The sequence below is a fragment of the Orbicella franksi genome, chromosome 4, assembly GCF_964199315.1.
Source record: "Orbicella franksi chromosome 4, jaOrbFran1.1, whole genome shotgun sequence".
Taxonomy (NCBI): domain Eukaryota; kingdom Metazoa; phylum Cnidaria; class Anthozoa; order Scleractinia; family Merulinidae; genus Orbicella; species Orbicella franksi.
In genome coordinates, this window is record NC_138148.1 from 26405849 (window position 1) to 26420365 (window position 14517).

At 38.4% G+C, this 14517-nt stretch overlaps 1 protein-coding gene and 1 long non-coding RNA gene across 5 annotated transcripts; one reads left to right on the forward strand and one right to left on the reverse strand.

The window, feature by feature from the left end:
* Nucleotides 1-5759: 5759 nt before the first annotated feature.
* Nucleotides 5760-12717, reverse strand: LOC145485246 (uncharacterized). 4 transcript variants are annotated; one of them, XR_014049160.1, is made up of 5 exons: nt 12687-12717; nt 11289-11450; nt 9491-11145; nt 7782-7866; nt 5760-6580 (listed from the first exon to the last, which is right to left on the reverse strand). It is a non-coding gene; the product is annotated as an uncharacterized LOC145485246 (long non-coding RNA). The 4 variants fall into 4 exon arrangements; XR_014049161.1 differs by having other exon boundaries at nt 9491-9567; nt 10836-11450; XR_014049158.1 differs by adding an exon at nt 8654-8746 and having other exon boundaries at nt 9491-11450.
* Nucleotides 12709-14512, forward strand: LOC145485226 (heat shock protein beta-1-like). The gene is made up of 2 exons (XM_081463928.1): nt 12709-13413; nt 13722-14512. The coding sequence occupies exons 1-2, from the start codon at nt 13361-13363 to the stop codon at nt 14218-14220; spliced, it is 552 nt and encodes a 183-aa protein (XP_081320054.1). The 5' UTR covers nt 12709-13360; the 3' UTR covers nt 14221-14512.
* The last annotated feature ends 5 nt before the right edge of the window (nt 14513-14517 follow it).

Genomic DNA, 14517 nt, shown 5'->3' on the forward strand with positions numbered 1-14517 from the left:
GATTACCCAAAACAGCACATTTTCATTAATTCCGTAGCGAAAAAAAACCCACCACATTTCTGCTACTGAAAGCGAAAAGTCTATTATTTTACATCTACTCCGATATATCTCAATTTTGAAAAAAAAAAATTAACCCGTGATCCTGATTAGCTCGAGTTGAAATTAATAGGAATCAAATAATCTGTTTATTTGAAAACGATAAATTTCTTGAAATCGAGTCGAATCGAAGATTTCAGAAACGGAAGGAATGCAAATTGAAAGTTGTGGTAATTTTCCGTTAAATCAATTACGCGGTCATTAACTCGATGACGTCAAACGACAGCAAGTAAAATACTGAATATTGTGGCACACTTGATATGATAAGCACTGGGATATGAGGTTGGTTTTGGTACAGGAAGAGTGATTTTCAGAGGTGCAGCCACGATTTTTCCTAGGGGTCAGCCCAAATACGAATTCGGTAAATGTTGCGCAACACATTGATTTGTACCAGAGAGGCAAAGGAGAGAGAGAGCCTGGGATCGAGGTTGGATTTATACGTGTCTTGATATTGTTCTTGTTTCTCCCTTTGCTGTTATTCGTTTCAAATTTATTAATGGCGGATGAAAGTTCCTGTTACAACTACAACAGTTCGTTTCTCTTATCATTCAAAATCTCTACAAGTAACAAGCGGCGTGGTTGCTGTGTAGCAAAGACATCAGTGATAGCATTCTCTTTCGTTATTCATTGTATTGCGCAAGTATGTTTTCAGTCGCTTCACAGAGCTGAAGGACCGCTCGCTTTCAACTGAGCCTGCTGGTAATGTGCAAAGGATTGCCAACAGCATGTTTATGTTAGGGAATTACACGGCATCACAGCTTCCTTGAGCTCCCAATACGTTTGTAGGGAGGAAGGTTTTTTCAACTTTCACCCGCATATTGCGCATCAATTGCCTCGGGCGAAACTTTGTCGCTCTCACAGAACTTAACTGCTTCAGCGATGTCGCTGTGATCTGTGACAAGCAAATGAACTTGCATAGAGGGATCACGCACCGGGGAGGTGCTTACGTTTACGTGAGCTCTTCCGCTACTCCGGTTCAATAGATTTCAGTATATCTCTTCTGGTTAATGCTAATGCTGAGGGGGGTGGGGGGGGGGGGGCGCAATCACGGAACAAACGATGTTTACGTGTCGCACCAGGAAAAGGTTAGGAGAACCCACTGGGAAACCAAGAAAGAACGCACGTGTTACATATGTTACAACGCACCGGGAAGGGTCAGGAAAAACATAAAACGGGAGAAAATGTACGTGGCATGAACAGGAAACTTGCTGAGTAATGTACAATTAAATTTACCATTGGCCGCTTAGGAAAAGCACGGTGTCATATACAAGGAAGGCACGGCGAGTATTGCAGGGACTTATCAGGGAACCATTAAGGAATTGATTGGACAAGAGAAGGAAACATGAACTGAAAACATGAGGGAAAGCCTGCAAAACGTACGGGGAACGGATTGGAAACCGATATGAATTGCGCTATTCCCACAATGAATGCACGGAGTATCGGACGGGAAAAGGCATTGGGGAACCTACATTAAATGAACGGGAAATGTAAGGGGTATCCCACAGGGAATCCACGGTGAATGTACAGGGAACGCAGAAGAGACCCCACTAGGAAACTTACCGAGGAGGGGGAGGGGGGGGGGACGCAAGGGGTTACGTATGGGGGAACAACGTGTAGGGGAGCGCACGGGAAATAGAAACCTACGGTGTAACAAATAGGCAAGGGCATTGGGAAACTCACAGCTAAAGTATGGGTGACTTGCAGGTAACGCACGTGCTCAAAGCACAAGCAAAGCCGTAGTAAAACGCAGGAAAACCCACGACAATGCACGCGAAACGTGTAACGCAGGGAGGTCACGGCGTAACGGAAGAGAAAACACGAGGAAACCCAGTACGAATTCACGGATGTCGGTGAGGGAGACCCACAGATGAATGAACGACTTAGCGTGTGGCGAAAAGCGCAGGGATTAGAAGGAGAACCAGATCGAGAAAGACAAGAGGAAACGCACGAGGGAATGCACAGTGAAAAGGAGGATTAATTATTAATTAAAAGCCCGCGGGATTGCGAATGCAAGCCGGAAAAGAGGTGGGAAGCCACACGGGAACCCATGATTTCCAACGGTAATACCTCGATTTTGTGTTAGTGCCCTTGATTTCAACGATAACATACAATATCAAATTTTAGAAACGGTTTAATTATAGTATTTTTTTTTTTCTTTTTTAATTGTTTCTAACTTCCACCTAATTATAAGTTTTGATTCGTAGGCCATCAGGTCTTTGCACGGGGATGTTAAAAACATTTCAAAATCGACCATTACGATTATCACAAAAGGTTTATTTAACGAAATATGACGACCGCGTGATTCAGTCTTGACAAATGTTATGCTGTCTAAATAAAGCCTAAAAATGCAAAGATATGGAGAAAAATTGATATTTTTGAAGTGATACAATAGTATCCAACCCGTGAAAATGCGGGACATTTTGATCAGCGATTGGTACTGGTTTGTAATCAATATTCATGACTACTTGTGGAATTGCGTCCAACCAAACACTTGTTTATGGTGCGCGCAGACGTGGATTTATGTGCTCCTGGTGATGTCGTACCTGGCTATGTTCTTCCTTCGAAGCACAACGAGAGAGAAGTATTAAAATATTGATGGTGAGTGCACGTTTGAACCTTTCTGCTCTTCACCAAACGGAACAATTTCTACCTTCGTAAAGTTAAGTTCCACCTTTCGCTCGTAATTTTGTCTGCTGAGCTGCACACAACTTCGCTCATAAACCAGATATTAATTCGTAGTTTTGCAATCACTGAGATGAAACGTTTCAGTGAAGGGTTAAGAAATAATTTTTGCAGAAGTTTGTAAGATACTTGAGGTGAATTTGTTTAATATTTCCTGTTCTTCTCGTTGCGTGTTGCTCCCGGGAAGTCGAAAACCGTTGCCACGTGCAGCCGGCTCATACGAAATTTGGTGACTGCTTGCCTTTGTGGTAATAGTGTATGTAGGAAATACATTTGTCCTGAGAAAAAAACTTATGTTTCTCTTTATTGTCTTCTTTAAGGAGAGGAAATGGCCTAACGACGAAGACGGAATTCATTGGTATCACCCGTGGAACGAAAGAAGAGATTGAAATTCATAAGGAGTTCAAATGGTTATTCAACAGTGGAGATGACAAAGAGATGAGAATTTTAATTTCATAACTTTCGATTAAAATGGTGGCGATATATTTGAAGCTTGCGTTGTAAGGATTAGTTGCCGAAGTTTTTTGTAGTAGAAAAACTCATGGTATTTATTTGTTTCGAATGACTGATATATATATATTCAATATTTTTTCAATAACTAAACTTCGACCGTACTTCAAACCTGAGATCTCGATTCTGGTAGCCACCATTTTGGTCCGGACAATTTTTGGAAATATTTTTCTGGAAAAATTTTAAGTGGATAAACAACGTTGAGTTTTTACGGTGGCACTATTCAAATAGTGGGTGTTTTTTTAGGAAAAAGGAGACTAAATTGGCCTGTGCGACAACGAAAACATATGTTTGACAACAACGAAATTCACTCTACAACAATAAATTGTCTTGCTACAATTAAAATGATGTCGCAACAGTCTACTCTTCGGATCGAGTAAAACCTCGAAGTTATATTCAGTGTTTTCCCATGTACGAGGAGATTAAAATAGGACCGCATGCCTGTAGCGTGAAACAGAGAAAATATATTTTGGAACAAACGAAATTATTGCGTAACAAATTTAAATTGTCTTCCTGTTATTGCAATTGTCTTCAAACATTAAATTCTCATCGCATAAAGCCTCGAAATCATAATGTTATAAGCATAAAAATTCCAGGATAAAAAAAACTACTCTTGAAGTCATCTGAATTGATCACATGAACACAGAATTGAATAATGAAATTATTTACAAACATGTTCAGCAATCTTGAAACATACTTCAAAACAAATATCGACTCTGGCCAAAAACGGCGACTGCAAATTACGAAGATTTCTGAAGAAATACGAAGATTCCGAACGGCTGCCGACAGCCATCCGAGGTATTCCGAAGATTGCCGACGATAGAATTCCGGAGATCACTCGAAGATTTCCCAAGGGTAACGAACGTTTGGGAATACTTTAAGGAATTCGGAAGGCTAAACTGCAAATCGAAGCTTTTCTTGCTTATCGTTGTGCCACAATTACTTAAAAATAAATTGAAAATATCTTCAGGTTATTGGACGTACTAAACAGCTCTCAATTTTTGAAAGTGCCACCTTAACGACAGATCAACGTTTGTTTTAACCTCTAGATATTGAATGTTTAAGCTTCTAAAATCAATATCTGGTTTATAAAAGGTGTTGTGAAAAGGAAAAAGCAGAGAAGTATAGCGAGAGTGATAAACAAAATGATCGAATATAGGTGATATTGCCTTGATGTCCTACTGAATTCTCAGAACGACAGATAACACCAAGATAAGCAATTGTTAAGGAAAATTGATACTTTCAGCGTTAAAGTACGAACGAGTTTTGCATCGCGAACAACTTAAAATATAAAACCTGTTTCTGTACATGCTTTAACATTTGCAAATCAAATTCGATTCTGCTATCTTTTGTTTTTCAACAATTGCCTTGCAATGACTTCCAAAAGAGAACATGTCGCATGCAATAAACAAAAAATATTTAAAATTAGCTATTGCACTGATTGTTTTTTAAGATCAAAAAGGCTGCCGACAATTTTGTAACAATCGCAACCAAAACTAGAAAAAAACCAGCAACTGTATTTGTTAACAAGGATGATGCTGAATATTTGCATATGAATTGGTATTAAAATGTGCCTTGTCATATAAAGTTCTCGTTGCGCCTTTGCAAAACATGTTAGTTTTCTTCTGTTATTTCTAACGATTAGATTTCTGGACGTCCAAAAGAAGTACCTCAGCATTTTTCTTTGATAACCTTTGTTCCAAACAGAGTAAAACATTTTTGAAAATATTTCAACAAGAGCACTTGACGAGTTTATAAAATATACTGAAGCGGCCGGAGAAATTTGGCGTTATTCTAGGAAACATCTTTGTTACCAGATATTGATTATTTTGTGGTGTTAAAACTTTGGTCGTTGCGCGGGAAAAGAGAACGGATTGAACAGTCTCATCGGAAGAGAAAATTAACTTGTTTCGAAACTTAGATGGGTTTATAACCCATCGAAATTTTACAAGAAACAAGAAATTATTAATTGATGAGAGAGTTCTTGCTCATGCGTAACTGATCCGAAGAGTACAATCTATATCATCGTCTGACAGAGAGAGACATGAATGAAGAGTTACAAACAGTTGCAGATCATACTCGATTGGATATAAACTGATTCAACTCAGTCAGTTGAAACGGTACTTCACGGTCATTTTGCGAGGTTTAAAAAATCTATTTCGGAATTAAATTTTATTTGGTCGCCTATTTGATCAGTTTGTATTTCACGTCTCGAGGAATTCTTGCACCGCTGTGCAAATTTCTCAGATTTTCCGCCAAAAGTCTTAGTTTTTAAATGCGAACTTTTTCCTTCACACGTTTTAATTTAATTTTACTGATTTTCATTTAATTAATTAGTTACTCATTGCAAAACAAAAAAAAGAAATGAAATGAAAACAGCTAGTGATGACTTCTGTGTACATTATTTTAGCATTGTTTAAAGATATTACAGACAATAAAAATGCAACAGCAAATAGAACTCAATCACACAGGCGAATACAATATAACTTTTATTGACTCTTAAATAATTCAATTAAAATTCATTACAAACAAGTGAGGAAAATAAAAAAAATGCACTTTTAAAAGGGCCTGGTAACTAGTCAAAATGTAGGCTATCTCTTTTACTATTTTTTGACTATGTAGGGTTGCCAAAAAGAAAAAAATTCTGCGTATTTGAACAGAGTCTAGCCAGAAATCAAGTATATACCGTGAGTTTTAATGGGAAAAACCCTACATAGTGCAAGATTTTTTCAACCAAAAGACTCCGTATATGTTTGACTCTAAACCAGACACCATTTAAGATTGCAGACTTTTTTTCTAAGGACAATTTTTCCACTTTTCAATTTTTTCCTTGGCCCTTTTAAAAGCGCAACCTTTTTTGTCAATTCAATGCGTCTTTGAAAACTAGAAAGATTTCAGTAAATTTGTGAAATATATACAAGACAATTTGACAGTAATTACTAACAACAAGTTTACTAACGGGACTTCGTGACTTCGTGTTGCAAAAACAAATCCAGGTAGAACTAATGTTCTACCTAAATTTTACAGCTACAAACTTGGAATACACTTCACGGCTTCCTCAAAAAACTAGCAAGATACGAGACAATTTGACAGCAACTCTTGTGTTGTGAAATCACTAATACGAGCTCCGCCCTAACAATCTCTCGCATGAAAACTCAATCGAGATAAACTTTGCCTTGTAATCTACCTTACTTTTAAAACGTGATCCATCTACAGTGTAAACGAAGTACTTTGCCTTCCTTTGCTTCCTTCTCCATGGTAATGTAGCTGCATGTACACTTCAGATGGCAGCCTGAAAGAAAGAAAAATAAAACGTCCAATTAACCATGGGCATTCTGAAACCCCCAAAACAAAATATACATACAGTGCATTCTCGACTATAGTTTACAAGTTAATTCTCTCATCGGGAATGCGCTTGTCGTTTGGTTAAATCATCATCACAGAAATACACGGAGTTAACATAATGAAATTAAGAACAACCTAAAACGGGGACAAGCAGCAACACGAAATAAATAACCCCAGCAAAAATATAGCACTCTATATTTTTAAAAAGTGTATATGGCACAATTTTTTTCCCCACTGATTCTGGTCGTTAATAATGTTAGAAAAACAGTTATAAAGTTTTTAGATCGTGAGAATATTTTTATTTTCTCAGAAGAGTGTTTTACTGGGAACTAAACCACTCGTAGATTCCATACGCCACTTCATCCGGGACCCGAGTGGCGTATTTTCCGTATGTCACCTTTGTGAGTGTCGTATCGTTCAATGAAGTCACGATTTCCGCCTTTTGCTTTTGTTGAATTGGTTTCTCCATATAATAAAAAGAACATTACACGTTGGCTCGAAGATATGAATTTTATGTTCTCGTGGCAAGAACAATATCTCACTCGTTCGCTTTGCTCACTCGTGAGATATTGTTCTTGCCACTCCAACATAAAATTCATATCTTCTCGCCACCGTGTAATATCCTCTATATACGTGCTATTTTCATGTTGAAATTGTCCCAGGGATCGCACGGCCAAAATGTCACATGATTTACGTCTGTGACGTCACTGTGTTTGATAAACAAACCAATATGGTTGAAAGCGAAGGGAAATGGAGCGGGTTGAAAATTAGCGTTGCTAGCTAGCTAATCACTTGCACATTTGAAGCCATGTGCAAGAGAAATGACAAGGTGGCTTTGCGCCACTGCAATGTTATCAAACACTGTGACATAACAAACACAATTCTCATCCCCAGTTTCCCGCGACACTTTTATAGGGAAACTGACTGTATTTTGGCCACGAAAAATCATCCACATTTTTTTTTTTGCATTTTCAAAACAGTATTTGTCTATTAGATATATTCAGGAAGGAAAATATTTAAAAAAAAAAATTGTGTCATATACACTTAAAATTCTTTGTCTGCATTGTGTACAATTACATGTACTCCTAGTACTTGCACCATCTAGTGATGAAAAACTCTTCGTTTTAAAATAAATTATTGGCACTCACCTAATGAGGGATCCAATGCCTCAATTTAATTCTTTTTCCTCTAAAGTCTCAGCACAGCCTTTCTTGTTTCTTCTCTGTTTTGTATCTAGTAAGAATCAGGAAATGTTTTAACCTTTATGACATCCTTCATCTCTTAATTTCAAAAACTACGCAACTAAAACGAAACCATAAGAATTTTCCATTTCAACCCTACAGGGAAAAGTTTCCACAATGAAGGTACGGTTAAGTCTGCATCAGGCCAAGGGATCCAAACCCCCACAGCTTATCCAGGTCTATAAGGTGTATTTCTATTCTGCCAGTATGGGATGCTAGTCTGTCATAGGACTAGCACCAAGTATTAAATTCACCCAGCACCCATTTGTACACCTGGGTGGAGAGAGGTAGTGTGAGAGTAGAGTGTCTTGCTCAAGAACACAACAAAGAGACCCTAAGCATTGGCTCAAACCCAGACTGCTTGATGTTCAGTCCAGTACACTGACCATTATACCACTGTGTCCTTCCCCCACAAAACAACACTCCTCAACAACAGTACCACTGGCATTGTAGTCTTGAGGAATTTTTGTACACCCTACCCCCAAAGAGCTAAGGTATATGGTCACATAACAATGGTTTGTTGGGATAACCTAACAGTAATGAAACAATAAAATCTTTATGCATTTTAATTTTTAGCCTCCCCCTACTAAGGGGTGTTTAGATGATTAAGGTAAGGTAAAGTCTTCATCAGGCTAAGTGATCCAAACTTCCACACCTTATCCTAGTTCCTGTAGCATCAATTGACGATGCGTCTTTCTACTCTGTGCTCTCCAACCCACCCCCGACCAAATGGGATGCCAGTCTGTGGCAGGTTTAGTCCCAGTATGAAATTCACCCACCATGCATTTGTATATTTGGGTGAAAGGAAGCTGTGTGAGAGTAACATGTATCTTCTCAATATAAATCTCGGCATACATCTTTCTGGTTTGAATCTAGTAAGAAATGGGAACTGTTTTAACCTTTATGACAGCCTTGATCTCTTAAGTTCTGCAAACTACTCAATTAAATATAAGTCATCAGATTTTTAAGGTTTTAATTAGGGTAAATTTGGAGTCTGAAGGTAAGGTAAAGTCTGTATCAGGCCAAGTGATCTAAACCACCATCTCCAGTCTCTGTCACATCAAGTGAAATTGAGTAGTTCTACTCCCCTGTGTATTGGATGCGAGTCTGTTTGTTTCACAGAAAATTAGGAAATCATCACATTTGTACGAAGGGACAATTTTGAAAATGGGATGGGATAGGATAAAAGCCTGTTGCAGGGTACAACTAAATTTACCCAGTAACCGTCTGTACATTTAGTACACCAAGGTGGAAAGAGGTAGTGTGAGAGTTAAGTGTCTTGCCCAAGAACACAATGCGAAGACCCTGACTGTTGGGTCAAACCCTGACTTCTTGATCTACAGTCTAGTGTGCTTAATTAACATTAGATTACTGTGTCCCTCCTCCCACAAAAGAATACTAATCTTGTCAACAAGTTTCCCAGGCATTGCAGTTTTAAGGAATTTTTGTATACCCCAACCCTGAAGGGCTAAGCTGTAGTATTGCCACATAACAACAGTTTCTTGAAATAGCTGAAAAATAAAACAGTAGCCTTTCTATTTTTTATAAAAATTTCCACCTGAAAATGTCATGCCTAATGCATGAAACCAAACACAAAGAAATTGTGGCTCACTTACTAAGAATATGGAATCCAATGTTTCAACATGATTCTTTCTCCTCATGACTCTTGGCACATACTTTCATTGTTGCTTCTCTGTTTGGCATGTAGTAAGAGAAGAAAATGTTTCAACCTTTACCAAATTCCTTGATCTCTTATGCTTTACAAAATACACAATTCAAAATAATCCATCAGATTTTTAAAGTTCACTAAGGCCCAGTTGAGACGCTGAACTTTTCATGAGCTGAACTCAATTATTTGAATTTAGACTGGCCCAAATTATCAAAAGTATGCCTGTTGATTCAGATGTTGAACTTAATTCAGCAAACTTTAGTTAGTTTGAACCAAACCACATCGAAATGTCGGCGATTTTCAGGCAAAGTGTAAACTGCTCGTAAAATATGTTATAATAATTTATGCATTAGGCTCGGCATGTGAAAAGTTTGACGTCTGAAACAAAGCCATTCCAAAGCCAAAATGCCTGGCTTAGCTAGGCGGGAAGAATGACTGAGCCATTCTAAATTCAAATAGCCGTTCTGAACTGTTTCAGGCGCCAAACTTTTCATGTACTTAATTCAACGTATTACGTTCGGCTCATGAAATGTCTGGCGTCTGAATTGGACCTAAGTACCAATTGTACAGCTGGGCGGTGAGAGGTACTGAGAGAGTAAAGAGTCTTGCCCAAGAACAAAAACGGCTTGATGTACAGTCCAGTCCACAAACCATTAGATGATCAACACTGTCTCCAATTTCCACAATAACAAATTATAACTAAATAGCATGAAGCTAAATGGTTAAGGAAGTACTGACGCATACAGTGGAAAGAAATTCAATTTTTTTCCACTGTATGCAGCAGTACTTCCCTAACCATTATGGTCCCTCCCTCCCTCATCAACAACGGTACCCCAGGCACGGCTAGGTTATCTTGTTACATACATCTTCAAGTAACAAGCAATTCTTGAGGTAATATATCAAACACGAAAGACTGTGTTTGACCACATTTCCAAACACCACGAAGAGAGTTGAAAATATGACGTGCAGCTGAGTATTATTGATGAACTTCAAGGTGTTTGGAATTGTGGTCAAACATTGTCTTGAGTGTTTGATATATGTTCTCAATCGAATCCAAAACTATGGCGAAAACAGAGAAATAAAATCATAAAAATCTATGCTAATTAAGATCAGATATCCAAACACTGCCACGGTCATGATTTCCCTTGTTTAACTTGATGAATTATTAATGAGTTTGAGAAATAGCTGAACAACATTGAAACAACCACTTCCCTGTTCATTTAATTTAGCAAGTAAGCAATAAAGGAATATTAATAATCACTCCAACCAAACACAGACAAATCATGATCCACCTTCTCTGGGATCTAATGTCTCAAAGTGAATCGTTTTCATGTAAGTCTCGGCACATAGAGTTATTGTTGCTTCTCTGTTTTCTATCTGGTAAATATACGAAAGGTTTTAAATACATTCAAGCTTTGTAAGCACTAGAAAAACTGCAAATATGAAACAAGAGGCCACAGTCGTAAGATGAACAGAAGAACAATACGACAGGGAAAACTTTGCTTTCAACATGCAGATAGCAACAGCTACCCAAAAGGTTCCTGACCCATTAATTTGCTTTTATTACCAAAAACCTTCTCTTCTGAATGCAGCTGGATGTGTCTGCTGGGGAGATAACCAAAGTGTAAATAACAGCCATGCACCTATAATTTGCCTGTCATACAAACTGCCGAGAACCTGTTTTCTCTTAAAGTAATATGCTGAACAGCTGTTGAACCACTAATGAATCTGGTAAATGCTTTAACCTGTAAGTGTTAAGACTGTCTCATCCAGCCATCAGCGTGATAGTGTTAAGGCCTTTGACAGTGCAACATGGACACCTTGATTTGAGTTAGGTCAGTTGTCCACTTGGCAAACATCAGAACCTGTTGCCTGCTGGCTTTAAATAAAAGTTCTTCTGGATATTCCTAATAAGAAAATACAAAATTGTATTGAAAAAAATATATAGACCATTAAGAGGTAACAAGTAAACTAAAGAGACAAAAAAACACCATTAAGAAAGGCATTATTATATGGGATAAAGAACAAATTTTTCTGGTGAGACACTGCATGTAGCCTGGAGTGGCAAGATAGTGCCATCTATTAGTCCCTGCTGGGGTAGCCAATCACAGTGCAGGATTTGGTTAATCTTGCCTGCTCAGGGAGCTAGGCATGTAGGACCATATAGTAGTATTATTAATACTAAACTACACCTCCATTCAGAGATTTGTAATAATTTGATTAATAATGGTAATAGGACTGGCTGGAGTCCAATTCAGTCTGTAATCATACGAGTGATTAACAAAATTGGACGACCGCAAAGCGGGAGTTTGATTTGTTAATCACGAATATGATTACAGACTGAATTGGACAACACGATGTCCTGTTACCAATTAATCATAACAGTTACAATTTCCCACAAAAGTAATAGTTTCATTTGATAAGGAGCTTTTTATTGTCATTTTAAATATCATAATTATAAAATATGGAGAACAGCTCGCAAAATGGCTGTCAAGTCTCTTTCAAAACAGTCACCAGAGACTAAACCTCCACAATTTTACAAAGTCAGTCTCAGTCAGTGTTTACTATAGTGATTGTCATCAATGTTGTGATTTAGTGGAGAGGACTTAAAATGATTGGCTCATGTAACTGTCCGATTACAGGTGTCCGATTACAGCCAACTGTCCGATTACAACTTTGCAGATTAATTATAGCAAAATACAGCAGTTTATGCACCAATCACATTTGAGGAAATTGTAATTGTTGTGATTAGAAGGATAACATCAACAATTCACAGGGAGGCTAGTTTCATTAAGGGCCAGGCACCAGGCAAATTGACTAGTTGTGAGGATGATTTGGCCTGCCTGGTTTGACCATCTAGAGGAAAGTTTCTTTTATCAAGAAGTTGTTATGAAAATCAACCAAAGGATTTAGTAGCTTAGACTATGTACTGACTGTGGTATTGAAGCCCTAATGAAGTGATACAAATTGCAGTGAAATTGCCATGTGCTAAAATTCACCAGAGGCTCCTGAAACGCTTCTTTGCGCTTGCATTAACTTCTGCAAGTTACTTTTCAAGTTGACGGAATAAACCTTACTTATGATAATATAAGACCAAGCCACATAAGGGCAAATAAAAACAGAAAAACGCTAAAATGCCTTACCTTCACACCTTGCAAGAAACAAACCCCCGCCATATTTTTCGTAGGCATCATGCTTCCGGACACGTGATATTGAATTGTGCTTTTGGTGTATGATGGGATATTCAACCGGATGTGACATCATGTCATTGCGATGCTACACCTCTGAATCAAGACCGAACACTGTAAACTGTAAACTCGAGTAAGTATTCCTTTTTCTCTCTAGGTCGTTAAGATTTTCCTCTTTCTTTATTGAACATTTACAGCTGTTTTCTTTGCTCGTGTCACGAAACGCTGACGCTCCACATCAGCGTTGCGTGACCATCCCAACTAAAGCTTGGCGACCTGAAAAGAAATTTCCTTGCCCAGAGAAAACACGAAGTTTATGACAAAGTCAACAAAGTTCAAGCAAAGGAACAAGATGGGACTGGGGATTTAATTAAATGTTGCGGAATTTTCTAGGATCGTAAGAACCGTGCCGCGTTTCATCATCATCAGCATGACCGAGCATTACTGGGTTTTGTAGTTTGCTGATGACACTTCCGGTGAAACTTCCAAATTTGGCAAATTTCATTATGCCGCGAAGTTTGTTTATCTCGTGAGGGTATAAAAATCTGACAGCGTGCTGTAAGAAAATCGGTCTTGATTGTGTTGCATCAGACTTCGCAGAGAGGATATTGTTCACCAAAAGCTTCAAAATGTCCTTGCTTCCAAAGTTTCGTCTGCTTTGGCCAGCTATGCACCGAATTAGGTGAGTTTCTCACTTAAAAAGCGTGACGAAATCAGTACTAGCATTTTTAATATTCACCTCTACACAAAATTTTTAATTCAGTCGATACTGTGCCTGATACTGTGGAACAAACCTGCTCGAAATGTGGAGAACTGCTCCCATATTTAAATGTGTACGACCTCCTATACAAGGAGCAATGTTTTTTTAAAAAAAAAACAAAAAAAGAAAAAAAGCTTAGCTTTTCTGTCCAATTTTGCAACAAATTGAGAAACGTTTTGATTTTTCCCTGAATTTCTTTCAGTAATTTTCTGTCAAATGTCCATCTACAGGCATAATCCTGAATTTTGGTCAGGCCATGATCGATTCTTTCCATCATTATGGGATTCGTTCCACTCTCCTTGGTATCGGACGCCCGCACTTGGTACAAGTTACACTTACATTGAATTCACAGAAACTGGAGAGGGTACGGCGAAAAAAGACAGCAAAGATGGAGTGAAGGGGACACAGAAATTTCCCGAGAACCTTGTGGAAGATCGTGACAGCCTCAAGGTTTCGTTTGATGTGTCCAAATTCAAGCCAGAGGAAATCACTATTCGCTCAGAAGATGGAGAATTAGTGGTGGAAGGAAAGCAAGAAGTAAGGAACGAAGAAGGCTTTTCCACTCGCCACTTTGTTCGTGCGTTTTCTTTACCCAGGAATATCGATCGCGACTCCTTCAAGTCCCGTCTGTCCAAGGATGGAATACTGAGCATCGAAGCGAAAAAGCTGCAGCAGGCAGAAGCGAAGGATAACTATATCAAGATCGAGAAAGAAGAAGAGGTGGACTAAAGTTTCAAAGGTGATACTTTCAACCGGAACTGTTGATCAAGATAGAGCAAGAAATGTTTACGTAGAATTGACAGCATGACTCGCAAGGCAGTTAAAATCAGTGATAAAGGTATTAAACTGTTGTTGTTTACTAGCTACAGACTTCAGCTAATGTTGTATCTGTAACCATTCATGTTAAAGTGGTGTAGAATAAAGCAAATGCTTTATGCCGTAGAAACTGCTGACTCATCTTATTTACAGTTAGGGCAGGTGGGGGAAAGATGTGGTGCCCGTGTGGTGTGTGTGTGGGGGGGGGGG

Excerpts from the sequence above, each read along its gene's own strand:
- LOC145485226 (XM_081463928.1), top strand. The coding sequence starts at position 13,361 with ATGTCCTTGCTTCCAAAGTTTCGTCTGCTTTGGCCAGCTATGCACCGA. Across the intron at positions 13,414-13,721 it reads CCAGCTATGCACCGAATTAG|GCATAATCCTGAATTTTGGT; the intron begins GTGAGTTTCTCA and ends GTCCATCTACAG.